The following is a 13,690-nucleotide window of genomic DNA, read 5'->3' as shown; positions in this document are numbered from 1 at the left end:
GGCTATGGAGAAATGACATATATGACATAGTTCCTGCTCTCAAGGAATTTATAGTCTTGCTGGTAGAGGCTGGTCTCCTGAGTCCTCCCAGCCTGTACTTTATTGTGTTTTAATGGTTTTTCGTCAGAGAGGAGGGTGTGTTTACAGGTATGAAAGTGCATAGAATGAGACTATGACTTCTTTCATTTATTCTTCATCATTTTACAGTTATGGAACATCTATTCGCTATCACTTTGTTAAGCACTGTGGATACAGAGATAAACCATGAAGGCATTCAAAGTGTCTGGATAGATGATCATGAATATACAAATAGTCACATACATACACGTACTTAGTCACGTACATGCAGTGTCAGTGATAAAAGTAGCACTTAGTGTTCTTGACAGTTTGGCAAGAAGGAGCCTGATATGAATGCAGGTTTTTGTGCAAAGCTTCCCAGTGGAGGCATCATATGAGATAGGTTTATAATTCGAGTCAGTAATTGAATTTGGTCTTTTGCTTCTAGCCATGATGGCATAACAGGGACAGGATTTACCTTTCTGCCTGAACCTACTAGAATACCAAACATATGTGAAAAATGTTTTTCAGACATTGGACAACAGGTGGTAAAGGATTGTGGAGAGAAAACAGATGAGAAGAGAAAAGAAGTACATAAAACAAGACCCAAATGAAATTTTAAGGAAAAATATAATAACCTGAATTGAAAAATAAAGTAGAAGGTATTAAACAGCAGATTAGGCAGTACAGAAGAAAAGATCAGTGAATTAAAGAAATAGCAATAGAAACTATCCAAGATGAAACGCATGGAGAAAAAAGGACTGGAAAACAAATGAACAGATTACTAGTGACATGCAGGGTAGTATCAAGAGATCTATAATATGTGTAACTGTAGTCCTGAAGAAGAGGGTGGGTAGAAAAACTTTTTGAAGAATTAATGGCAGATGTCTTTCCCAATTTGATGAAAACTAAATCTACACATACAAGAAGCTCAACACAAACTATAGTATAGTAAACACAAAGTATAGTAAACGAAAAGGAAACTATACCATAAAGAGGGACATTTCATAATGCTGAAAGAGTTAATATATTAAGTAGACATAACTGTCTTGCATATGAATGTGCTTAATGAGAAAGCCTCAAAATATCTGAAGCAAAAACTGATAAAACAGAAAGGATAAGTACATTATTGACAATTATAGTTGGAGATTTTAACACTCCTCTTTCAGTAATTGATAAAACAACTAAACTGAAAGCCATTAAGGCTATAGAACACTTGAACAACACCATCAACTAATTTGACCTAATTGACATTTACAGAACATTCGACTCAAAAACAACAGAATATACATTCTTTTCAAGTGCACATGGAACATATACCAAGCTAAACTATATTCTGAGCCATAAAATGATTATTAATAGCTTTAAATAATTGAAATCATAGAAAGTCTGTTCCCTGGTCAGGACAGAATTAAACTAGAAATTAATAACATAAAGATATATGGAAAAATCTTCAAATGTTTGGAAATAAACACTTCTAAATAACACATGGATCAAAGAAAAAAATCATGAAGAAAATAAAACATTTCAAACTGAATGAAAATTAAAACACAACATAGTAGGGGCACCTGGGTGGCTCAGTTGGTTAAGCATCTGACCTCGACTCAGGTCATGCATGATCTCATGGTTTGTGAGTTCGAGCCCTGCGCTGGGCTCTGTGCTGACAGCTTGGAGCCTGGAACCTGCTTCAGATTCTGTGTCTCCTTCTCTCTCTGGTCTTCCGCCACTCACAGTCTGTCTCTCTCAAAAATGAATAAACATTAAAAATTTTTAAGACATAACATAGGAAAGCTTATGGGATGCTGCTAAAGTGGTGCTTAGAGGTGAATCCATAGAATTAAATGCATATATTAGAAAAGAAGAAAGGTCTAAAATCAGTGGCCTAAGCCTTTCCCTTTAGCAACTAGAAAAAAATAAGAGCAAATTAAACCCAAAGTAAATATAAGGAAGGTAAGAGCAGAAATCAGTGAAATAGAAAACAGAAAAGCAATAGAGAAAAATCAGTGAACCTAAAACCTGGAGGCCAATGAAAGTTCAGTAAAATTGCTCAACCATAGCCAGTTGATCAGGGCAAAAAGTGAGAATCCACAAATTATCAATATAGGGAATGAAAGAGTGATATCATTACAGAGCTTGCATATACTAAAGGTATAATGGAATATTAGGAACAACATTATGCCATAAACTCAAAAACTAAGATGAAATGAACAAATTCTTTAAAAAGACAAACTACCAAAGCTCACTCAAGAAGTAGATAACATGAAAAGCCCTATTCTACTAAATAATTAAAAAGCTCTACTAAATTAAAATAATTAGAAGCTATTTAGCTTCTATTTATGAGGCTATTTAGCTCTATTTCTCTTAAAGAAACTGAATTTTAGTTAACCTTCCCAAAAGGAAAACTCTAGGCCTTGAATTAATTAATTAAGGGGGCTTAATTAATTAATGGGGCTATTTAGCTCTATTTCTATTAAGAAATTGAATTTTAGTTAAAAACGTTCCGAAAAGGAAAACTCTGGGCCTTGAATCTGGAACAGATTGTCTCTCACAGCCCTCAGAAGGAGCCATCCCTGCTGGCACCTTGATCTTGACTTCCAGCCTCCAGAGCGTGACACAAAAGTTTCTGTTGTTCAAGTCACTCAATTGGTGGAACTTTATTTATAGCAGCCCTAGTATAGACTTAAATGTAGAGTTAAAACTTAAAACTTGAAGAAAATATAGGAGAAAATCTCTGTGAAAATCTCAGCTTCATAGGAAAGTCATAAAAAGCAAGAATTGTAAAAGATAAAATAAGTTAGACTACATCAGAATTAAATTTTTTTTGTTTTTTAAGGCATCATTAAAGAAATAAAAAGGCAAGCCACAGATTGGGAGGATATATTTGCACAACCATGTATATAATATATAATAATCATATATAATATGTAATTTTTTAGAAAATACACAGTCATATATATGATAATCATATATATGTGTGATTTTTATATATATATATAAAATTAAGAACCTGTATCCAGAATATATGAAAAATAACAACTCAGTAATAAGACAAATAGATAAATTTGGGAGATTTGGACAGACATTTCACCAGAGAAGCAATACTGATGGCAAATAAACACATTAAAATATGCTCAGTCAGGGCACCTGACGGGCTCAGTCAGTAGAGCATGTGACTTTTGATCTTGGGGTTATGAGTGTGAGCCCACCATTGGGTACAGAGATTACTTTAAAATCTTTTTAAAAAAACTTAAAAAAATAAAATATGCTCAACCTCATTAATCATTAGAGAGAAAAAAAATATGTTCCACTTCGTTAATCATTAGAAAAATTCAAGTTAATATTATAGTGAGATACCATTTACTTATACTACAGTGGTCTCATACAGTTCCAAGTGCTGATGAGAAGGTAAAGCAATAGGAGCTCTCATAGAGTGCTGGTGGGAGTACAAGATAGTATAGTTATTTCATCAGTTTCTTAGAAAGTTAAAGATACATTTACTGAAAGAACCAGCCAACCCATTTTCTAGATATCTACCTGAGAAAAATAAAAATGTCCACAGAGATTTGTATTCAAAGGCCCATTATAGCTTTATTAATAACAAGTCATGAAAACAACCTAAATATTTAGTAACTGGTGACTAAATAGATTGTGGTATAGTCATAAGATGGAATACTAATCAGTAATAAAAATAAATGTAACAAAAATGATGCAACGGCATAAGTGATTCTCAAAAGCATTATGCCAAGTGAAAAGCCAGACATAAGAGTACATGCTGTGCAATCCCATTTGTAGGAAATTGTTGAAGAACAAAACTCTAGTAACAGACAATAGATCAGACGTCTCCATAGGTTATAATCAGAGGTTGTAAATTTGGGAGGGGATCACCACTTAAGTGGTTGATTTTATTTTTTGCATATTATGCCTCAACAAAGAAAGAACCTTGAACAAATTGAGTGTCTACTGTTTGCTGTGTTAGGAATTTGCTTAGGTAGATGTGATGTGGGTCCTCCTGCAGGAAGCTGTAGACACTGTGTAGAAAGACTTGCAGTTTGGAGAGAGGGTCCTAGAGGGAAGTACTTCTGGGGCAGAGGAGAGAGTTCTTATCAGGAAGGCTCCATATAGTGGCTGCTTGCGTTTTAGTTTGATCTGCCAACAGGAGTCAGGAGAGTGTTGAGGACATTCTAAGCAAAGGCACATGAGTGTGAAAATGCGTGTTACATTTTATAAACAATGAAGAGCCTCGTATTGCTGGAGCCTTGGAGCTATGAGAGTTATGTTGAAGTGACAAGAATTGAAGCTGATTGGGTTGGCAGAAAGATAAAAGGTGGAGTGTTTATCGTATTTGCTTAACAAATTGATATTGTAAGAGACGTTATGTACTTTAGAGGGAAACCTTCCCTCTTGGTTGAGAGATGAGGTGATCACTACACCCTTTCATTTCTCTTCACTCCTTTGCTTTTAGCTTAAAAACAAAACAGCAGCAAAAACCTTGCTTTTACCATCAGCTGTTTTAAAATAGTAATTCACCCTGCATAGACCTCAGCCAAATTTGTGTAACTAATGCTGTATTTGAGTTTTCACATGTTGTAGGAAAGAAGTATGTTTCAATGTTTGAGAAAGTCTTTCATACTAGCCATCTGGGAGAGCTGCTCAGATTAGCCAGATCTCAGATACGGCTTCTGCCTTCAAGCAAATGTCCATTTCTTTGAACCAACAGGGAGAAGTACAAGACCTTCCTCACATTACATTTTAGAAAGGAAACCTTCTGAAACTGCTTTTTTGGTTCAGCTCCATATATGTCAAATTCTTAAACATCACTCTCTATCCCTTGAGTGATGAAGGGAAATGTATATGTGTGTGTGGTGGGAGCAACATAGGATTTTTTTCCATGGGATTTTGATTAAAGAATAGGACAGCTGATTTTGAGGGCTTGCTCTACAATCTGATACTTTTCTTGTGTATTACAGGCAATGGATTTTGAAGGCTGGGCCGACACCCTCTTTCTTCTGCAGTTCACTCTCTCTTGTGTGATGGGGTAAGCCTTTGTTCCTTGTTAGCAGATAGTTTTCCTAGAGAAGTTTGTTCTGGGATCCTTTTGCTTCATTCCTCAGTATACTGTTCTGTGTCTTGAATGTATCAGCATAGGATAATTAAACTTCCAGGTTCAGGTGGTTTCACAGCCCTTGGGAACGTAGCCCTAGGGGCTACTAAACTGATCCCAGAGTCATACTCAGAAGGATGGAGACAAGAAACGAATACTTACCAAATAACCTAGTATGTGATAAGCACCATAATATTTCAAAAGGCATTATTTTATTTCTATATTAATCACTGGACACATGTTTCTGTCCACCTACCTATGAGAAAGTAGGCTCAGAACTCAAGTAAATTGTCTAAATTTGCACAGTTAGCAGGCAGCAGTGGCACCCTTTGAATTGGGGGCTGTCTGACTCTCTCCACCAGGTTATCTTCCTCTCAGAAGAGTGTATGTGGAAAATAAGAGGGTATCTGCTAATGTGCCTCTTCTCTTCACCTTTGTATTTCCCTAATGAATTTTTTCCTTGGCCAGTCAGTTTAGTTAGTGTTTATGACTAGATCTGGCACAAGCCAGGTACATGATGAGCAAGTGCTTCAAAATAAAATTGACATGGTGCATTGATACTCCAGCTTGGAAGCCTTGTAAATCTGGCCGTTCCAACTGCTGGGCCACTTAGTTGTTAAGTGAACCTGTAGCCCCTCTTAAGGTAGTGCTGATTCGGGTTTCTTCCATCTTTAAGAATCTCTGTTGCCTCCTGGTCCAAGGGTCATATTGTCTCATGGGAGGTGCACACCTGACTCGTGGTCTGTGAGCTCAGCTTTCTATCTGGGTTAGGTGACTTAGTGGGAATATAATATAAAAAGAGTATTCAGGATTTCAAGGGTTTGGTGAGGGTAGCTGGGGAAAACACCTGGTCAACAAATGGACATGTGTTTCTTTTTAGTGAGATTTTTAAAATCTAAAGCTGCAGTACATGCAGGGGTGAGGTGGGGAAAGCTCATAGTGACTACAATGTGCTAGCATGGCGAACGCTGTTTCTCTTGGCTAGAGATTGCTATAAAGTAAGCAACTGGCTCTTACACCTCTTCCTTCTTCATTCCAGGTTTATCTTGATGTACGCCACAGTACTCTGCACTCAGTATAATTCTGCTCTTACAACTACAATAGTTGGCTGTATTAAGGTGAGTTGAAAAAAATACTGTTAGCTTTTGGGTACCTGCTTTGTTTTAAAGTTGTTACTTTAAGTCTCTCTGTTGTCTTAAGCCCCTATAATCCTTTTTTTTCTGACAGAATGTCTTGGTTTGGCAGATTGTGGTGATGGTTTCTAAAATGATCTTTAAGAACTCAAGGGGGTATAATCTCCACTTTCAGGCAACTTGGCTTTGAGGAGTATGGGAAAAGAAGAATGTGTTATCTTAGTGCAGAGGAAGCAGAATTAGGCTTATTTCAGACAGGGTAGGTGATAGGCTTGTCCCTGTAACCCCCATGAAAACTGTTCTGTTCTCTGCCTTACTCAGTTCTGGCTGTTATAGGGAAAGGGTGCCTGCCAGAAATTAATCAAGGGATTTTTCCAGTGCATGAGCCAGACCTTAAATGGCCCACTTTTAAAAGCTGTGTCTGACATTTCCAGTGATGTCATTTCCTCCAGATCCCTTTTATTTGAGGGAGGCTCATTTGTCTTCAGCCAGGAGAGCCAAGTTGACTTGAATATTGAGCTGAAGTTAGTGGCTTGAAGCCTGAGGCCTGTTTCATCTGATTTTGTGCTTCTAGTGCTTTAATCTCCAACACCACAGCATGCCAGATTTCCAAATGAATTAGCAGGGTAGGCTTGCTTTCTAAAAAAGGTAAGACAGAGCCGGGCGGGGGTGGGCGGGGGGGTAAGACAGAGAGGTAGGCCCTTGATCATTTGGGGAAAAGAATACTATCCCTTGGGACTTCCTTTCTGATTCCCCATTTGTCAATAGTGAGGGAAGGGATTGCACAATAAAGTTTTCATTGCTCTGCTATGTTTCCCTTTATATCTCCATGGAGTGGTGTCCACTTGCCCTCACTTTGGAAACTAGATTTGGGTTAAAATTTCAGAAGGTCTGTGACTTCAAATCATGGAATTGGAGTGTTTGGTGTAAATAAAATTCTAAATTAAGCTATAACTAGTTAGTTGTGTGAATTCCCATGAGAGCCAGAGACAAGTTCATCTGCATTCAAAGGCCTAGGCTGCTAAAATAGTTTTAACCCCTCAAGTTAGCTCTCAGCTCTGTTTTGGTTTTGTAAAGTAAATGGTTCAAGAGCAAAGTGAATGCAGAATAAGAACAGCAAGAACCTGAGAGACAGGCCAGTTGTTGTTACCAGTTTTTAGCCAAAAAGGACAGTGTAGGAAAGTCAGTGTTTCCTTTTTTTTTTTTTTTTTTAAAGATTTTTAATGTCTATTTATTTTTGAGAGAGACAGAGACAGAATATGAGTGGGTCAGGAGCAGACAGAGAGGGAGACACAGAATCCGAAGCAGGCTCCAGGCTCTGAGCTGTCAGCACAGAGCCCAACGAGGGGCTCAAACTCACAAGCTGTGAGATCATGACCTGAGCCGAAGTCGGACGCTCAACCGACTGAGCCACCCAGGAGCCCCAGTCAGTGTTTCTTTTTAGTAACGAACCTATTTGCTTAAGATTTCTTAGTGTATTTTCTTTTTATTTATCAGCATGGAGTACAAATATAATCACACTCTTATTAACATACAGTCCAGTACCTTTCTTTTGATATTTCCTCCTCCCCACACAACCCTATTAATTTACTCTGTCCCCAAGGGGCAGTTTTACTTCCAAAGTCTAGAGGGAGGGAAAAACTGGACTGTTGGATTAGTTTACAACCACTGTTGGTCCTCGCTGCCTTGTATCACTGCTGAAGGATGTCTTCCATCTTCAGACAGGAGTGCGCTGCTGCCCTTGCTGGTTCAGAGCTTCATGGGCCACAGGGGAGTTTCTTTCATCAGCCTCCCAGTCACAGCCCTTTTAGCTCAGTCACTGCCCCAAGAGACTGTCAGTATTTCTTGTTTTTCTTAATCATGGTGGGAAGATTATGTAGGTTACTTAGTTAAAAGTGGAAATTCCTGGGCCCACCTCATATATACTAAATCAGAGGCTCTAAAGTAGAACCTGGAAATCATCATTTTTAACAAGGTTTCCAGGTGATTCTCTGGTAGACTAAAGTTTGAAACTTGCCGTCTTAGTTTTCAGTTACTAGCATAGATTCTTCTGTGGTTGCTAGTAAGTTCTGCTTTGGGGGCATTGCTGTCTTTTCCTGGTTGATTTCGAGCAGCAAGGTTTGGATTCTGAGTCCTTTCCCTATCTGTAGCTCCCTGGGCAATCTATGCAAATTAACCTGCCTTCTCTCTAGATCTCTGTTCCAAGTGAGATCCTGTTACACATTTTCTCAAGTTGCCTACTGACCTTATTTACTGTTATATGGTATTTATTTTTATTTTTTCCCCTCAAATAATAAGAAAAGCTGTTCTAAGGTAACTTGCTTAGACCTAGAAAAGGTTGACATGATTTTGAATGTTCTCTCAAAGGGCACTCCCATTATACAATTAATTTTGAGGTTTCTTTTTGGCCTTTTAAACATGCTGTGGTAGTTCTGCTTCCATAGGCCCAATCTAGGAGAGCCCAGGTTCTAAAAATGTTTGTGACATTTATCATTTACGACAGCTATAATAGTGGAGAGGGAGGCAGTGACTTGTGAATGTGAAAGAGAGAAGGTTAGGGAAGAATTGAATAATAGCTTGAACTTTGGGAAAGTTTATTTCACCTCTGTGGTCTGAAGATAATTGAAAGGAAGCCAGAGAAGCAGATGTTTACACCTAGGAGCTTAGGGAATCAGGAGAGGTAATTTTAGGTATGCTACTTTGAGACGACTTTTCATATGTGGTATTTTTTTGTAAGTTTATTTATTTATTTATTTTGAGAGAGAGAAAGAATATCCCAAGCAGGCTGCTTGCTGTCAGTGCGGAGCCCAGTGTGGGGCTTGGTCCCATGAACCTCGAGATTGTGATCTGAGCCAAAACCAAGAATTGGACACTTAACTGACTCAACTGAGACACCCAGGCGCCCATCATGTGTTTTCTTAAGATACCAAAGAAGCTGCCTCTAAAAACAATGTTGATGTTGGTGAACTGCCTACCATCCCCTTTTTCCTTTTTAGAACAAGAGGGAGAGATGCTTACCTGTGAGGTTTTCCTGCTTCACTTTCCCCTCACAAGTCAATGGTTACCACAATGGGAGGAAGAAGCATTCTTTTCTAAGATTACTAAATGTGCATTATTTTTTCTACCCCTAGTGTTTCTCTATTTAAATTTATAATGTCAGCCTATAACATGGGACAGGGAAAGTGGATAATCTTGTGATAATTATCAGTGAAAGCATTTAGCTTTTGGAGATTTAGATTAGGAAGAAGTTAATGTCATTGTTTCCTTATTAGTGGCCTTACTCATACTATGCTCATTTTAGGATTGGTGGGTTTTTCTGTTTATCTGATTTTATATTTTAAGGATAGGCATTTGGGCCATTGTGTGGATGAGTTTACATGAATATTGAAAAGCTCATTTAAACCTGTGTAACAGCATATTGCTGTTTTTCTTTGTAGAATATATTAATAACTTATATTGGAATGGTCTTTGGTGGAGATTATATTTTCACATGGACGAACTTCATTGGCTTAAATATCAGGTAAGTAAAAATATTTAAATGTAACCACTTTGACAGGAGGGATTTGGATACTCAAATAGTATCACAGTAAGGGGCTATTTAATGCAAATTTGTTTCTTTATTAAACTTTTATGGAGCACCTACAGTGTATTATATATATTTAATGTCTTCACATATGCTTTTTAAGAAATGGGGATAAAATGGTTCCATATTTTATGCGCACGCTATTTAAGGGATCTTTTCTGGAAGCTAAACTCCTTCTAGCCTTCAAAGAACAATCCTTTACTTATACTAGATGGTAGTACAGTGTTGTCAAGAAAATTCAGGGCTAAAGAATAGCAGCTCTGTTAGAATTGCTTTATATGTGTCTGACCTTGGACATATCACTGGATTCCTTTAGACTTTATCAGTGGTGAGGGTGACTTGTATGAAAGACCTTTTTCAGTTCCAGAATTGATTCCATGGCTTTAAATCCTGTCTATGTGCTTGAAAATTCTCAAATTTGTATTTGGGCCAGACCTCTGTCTTTAACTCCAACTTCTATGTCTAACAGGCCACTTTACATCTCTAGCTAACATGTCCAAACCTGAAGTCCCTATTATTTTCTCCAAAGTGTGCTCCACCCATAGCCTCTGTATATCAGCTGATGCACACTCTGTCCTTCTAGCCTCTCAGTTCCAAAACCCTGGAGTCATTCTTGACCCTTCAGTCTTCTACCCAGTATCCAGTGTGTTCACAAATTCTCTTGGCTCTGCCTTCAGAATAGATCCAGAAAACAGTCACTTCTCACCTGCATTGCTCCCAGCATCATCTAAGCCACCAATCTAGCATCTCTTGTCTAGTTTACTGCCTAGTCTTCTCCACTTGCATGGTTAACTCCTTTATGCCTGTAAGTTTTTGCTCAATTGTTACCTTCTCATGGAAGTCTACCCTGACCACCTTGTTTAAAACTACAACCTGCTCTTCTCCTTCTGATGCTGTGTTTTAAACCCTCTTATTCTATTTTTCTATTTATCTTTTCCAGAGCACTTAATCCTTTAATATACTATAAAATTTGCTTATTTATTGCCTATTTTCTGTCTCTCCTGTTAGAATGTAAATTCCATGGGGGCAGGGATCTCTGCCTATGTAGTTCTCTCATTTCTCAAACTCGTAGAATGAATCCTGCTATTGCTTAATAAGTGTTTGATGAATCCTATGTGGATTGGTGAAAAAGCACTTTGGAAACTATAAAGCTCTCTAACAGAATATGGGAGTGTCATCTCTTTAATTTACAGCAAATTATATTACCTGTCTGGGCTCTTATTTCTTCAGTATAAACAACTATTGATAATACCTATTCTACCCTGTTCTACCTTCTTTATGAATGAACATGAAAATTTAGTACTAATACTGGTAATAGGCTAGTAACTCATTGTTACTCCTTCCCTGACATTTATTTGCCACTATAGTTATTTATCTTTTAAAGGAAAAGTCATTCATTATTTGTGGGTGTAGGAGTTGGGGGTAGTGGTGGGTGTAATGTGTACTTGAAGATTGTATATTATGGAAGGAAGATGAGTAGTTCAGTCTTAGACCTTGTTTGGAGTTATAGTTCTGATGCTTCCTATCTGTGTGACTTTGAGTTGTTTATCTTTTCTGAGCTTCAGTTTTTTTAGGTGTTAGGGGTGAAAATACCCATATCTCTTGGGGCACCTGGGTGGCTCAGTTGGTTAAACAAACGACTCTTGATCTCAGCTCAGGTCTTGATCTCATGGTGGTGAGTTTAAGCCCCGCACTAGTCTCCATGCTGGGTGTGGAGCCTCCTAGTTAAAAAAAAAAAAAAAAAAAAAAAAGAAAATGAAAGAAAATACCTCCTTAGACTTGTTAGAATGAAGTAATCTAATATAAAGTACCTAACGCACTGCTTGACATCTGTGTTTAGTAAATACCAGTTTCATTCATTAATATTCATGAGAAGGGGCCAGGATGTAAGGAACAACTTGTTGGAACAGTTCTGACTTGGAATGTGATCTGCGTTTCATTCACTTCTAAAAATTTGGATTAAAGAATCTTTTTAGCACTATATAGACCTGAGTCAGAGATGCCTTGATTTTTGTTATGTTAGCTTCAAATAAATAATCTTAACAACCAAAATGAAGTGAAAGCTTCTGTTTGCATTTTCAGATCTCTGCAGTTCAAATTGCTTTTGAGATGATAAAAGCATCTTATAAGAAAACTTAGGTATCTTTTTTTTTTTTTTTTCCACATTGCGGGCTATTAAAAGTGTCTGAGTATTTTGGAATGTTATAACATTTGCCAATCTAAGGTAGATCAAAAGCAACATCTTGAAAATTCTTCCAGTAGAGTTTCTTTTTGTGTTGGGTAGTACATTTTAGTTCTGGTTACACAGTACCATTTTGCTAGCAAGGATCTTTGGTAATGATAATCATGATAATGACTGTCATTGGTACTCTGGCCCTAGGTAGTATTTTTAATAATTTTTAATTGCTTTCGCATTTTATTATAAATTTTACATATCCTATCTCTTCAGTCTCTTTTATTACAAGGCTAGGGAGAATAATTGATGTACTTAGCCAGCCAAATTAGTTGCAGAGTTGGAATTAAAACCCACATGAATTTTTGTTCAAATGCTGTTTTTCATTATAGTGTGCTTTTTACCTTTTGTAGAGGAAAGCTCTACAAAACTATTATCTAATCTTTTTCACTTTTTCTCTTTAAAATGAAAATTATAGTTTTATTATTTACTTTTTTTTGAGTTCTTCCATGAGTTAATAAGTAGCCTCATAAGCTGTGGACATTATTTTTTAAATGCAAAAACCAAACTTAAAGTGGCTATCAGATTCACTTTGATCGAAATGGTGTCAGTCCATCTTTGGTGGACTGCACTTTGAAGGAAATCATTAATTGAACATATTCTTGTGTGTGTGTGTGTGTGTGTGTGTGTGTGTGTGTGTGTGTGATTCATTTACTGTTTATTGAGTGCCATTAACCATTACATGATTTTTAATTTAAAAAAAGGTAGGGAATTCACACATTCTTGTAACCCATTTTCTTATTCCACATTTTAGCCAAAAAATTTCACAGAGAAGTTGAAAGAATTTTACAACATCATCATATATTTATTACCTGAATTATACAATGAAAATTCTATGCTTATGCTTTATTACATATCTATAATTGAACTATATTCTTCAAAGATTCTGTGATTAGACCCAGATACATTTAGCTTTCCTCTACCCTGCCTAGTTTCTTTGTTGTTTTAAGAAGAGTTTAAATAGCCTTCTCTGGTGTGATTCAAATGCAAGAAGCAGGAGGTTTGCACTGGTAGCTACTTATTAGGCTTCATCCAAATTGATTCTGGGATTTAGGCGGCACTTTTTTAAATAGGTCTCCGTTGAGAGCCTGCCTGTCTTCAACTCTCCTAAAGGCTTTTTCTCCGGCAGCCACTTACTGAGTGCTCACCAAGCCCCAAAGGCAGTGAAGAAGGGAGGGAATGATTAGTGAAGGGTGGTGACAAGAGCCTGCTTCTGTACTTACTTTCCATCTGTTGCTGGAGTTGGCCTGTGGGTTTGGCCTAATGTAGCCTTTCCAGATAATGACATCATCATCTTCATAACTGCCCAGGCTAGAATTCCTAGAGTCTCTGGGACTCATCTTTGTGATTTTTTTTCTTCCATTTTAAAAAGTTGTTATATGATTTGAATACAGTGAATTTCACCCCTTTTAGTTTACAGTTCTGTGAGTTTTGATAAATGGATACAGCAGTCCTGTAACTACCACCACCACATTCAAGATATAAAACAATTGTATTGCCTCTAAAATCTCCCCATGTCCCTTTGCATTGAACCTCTCCCACTACCCTCAGCCTCTGACAAAGATCTGTTTTCATCTGTGTAG

General features: G+C 37.3%; 1 protein-coding gene across 1 annotated transcript in view; it reads left to right on the top strand.

The window, feature by feature from the left end:
- SLC35D1 (solute carrier family 35 member D1) overlaps positions 1 to 13,690 on the top strand; it is a 45,717-nt gene that overhangs the window by 21,749 nt on the left and 10,278 nt on the right. Inside the window, exons 9-11 of the mRNA XM_042952068.1 lie at positions 5,025 to 5,092; positions 6,198 to 6,276; positions 9,729 to 9,811. Coding sequence (XP_042808002.1) covers positions 5,025 to 5,092; positions 6,198 to 6,276; positions 9,729 to 9,811 — 230 coding nt within the window. The remainder of the gene's footprint in view (positions 1 to 5,024; positions 5,093 to 6,197; positions 6,277 to 9,728; positions 9,812 to 13,690) is intronic.

The sequence above is a fragment of the Panthera leo genome, chromosome C1 (genome assembly GCF_018350215.1).
Source record: "Panthera leo isolate Ple1 chromosome C1, P.leo_Ple1_pat1.1, whole genome shotgun sequence".
Lineage (NCBI taxonomy): Eukaryota > Metazoa > Chordata > Mammalia > Carnivora > Felidae > Panthera > Panthera leo.
This window is presented reverse-complemented; position numbering and strand designations above follow the sequence as displayed.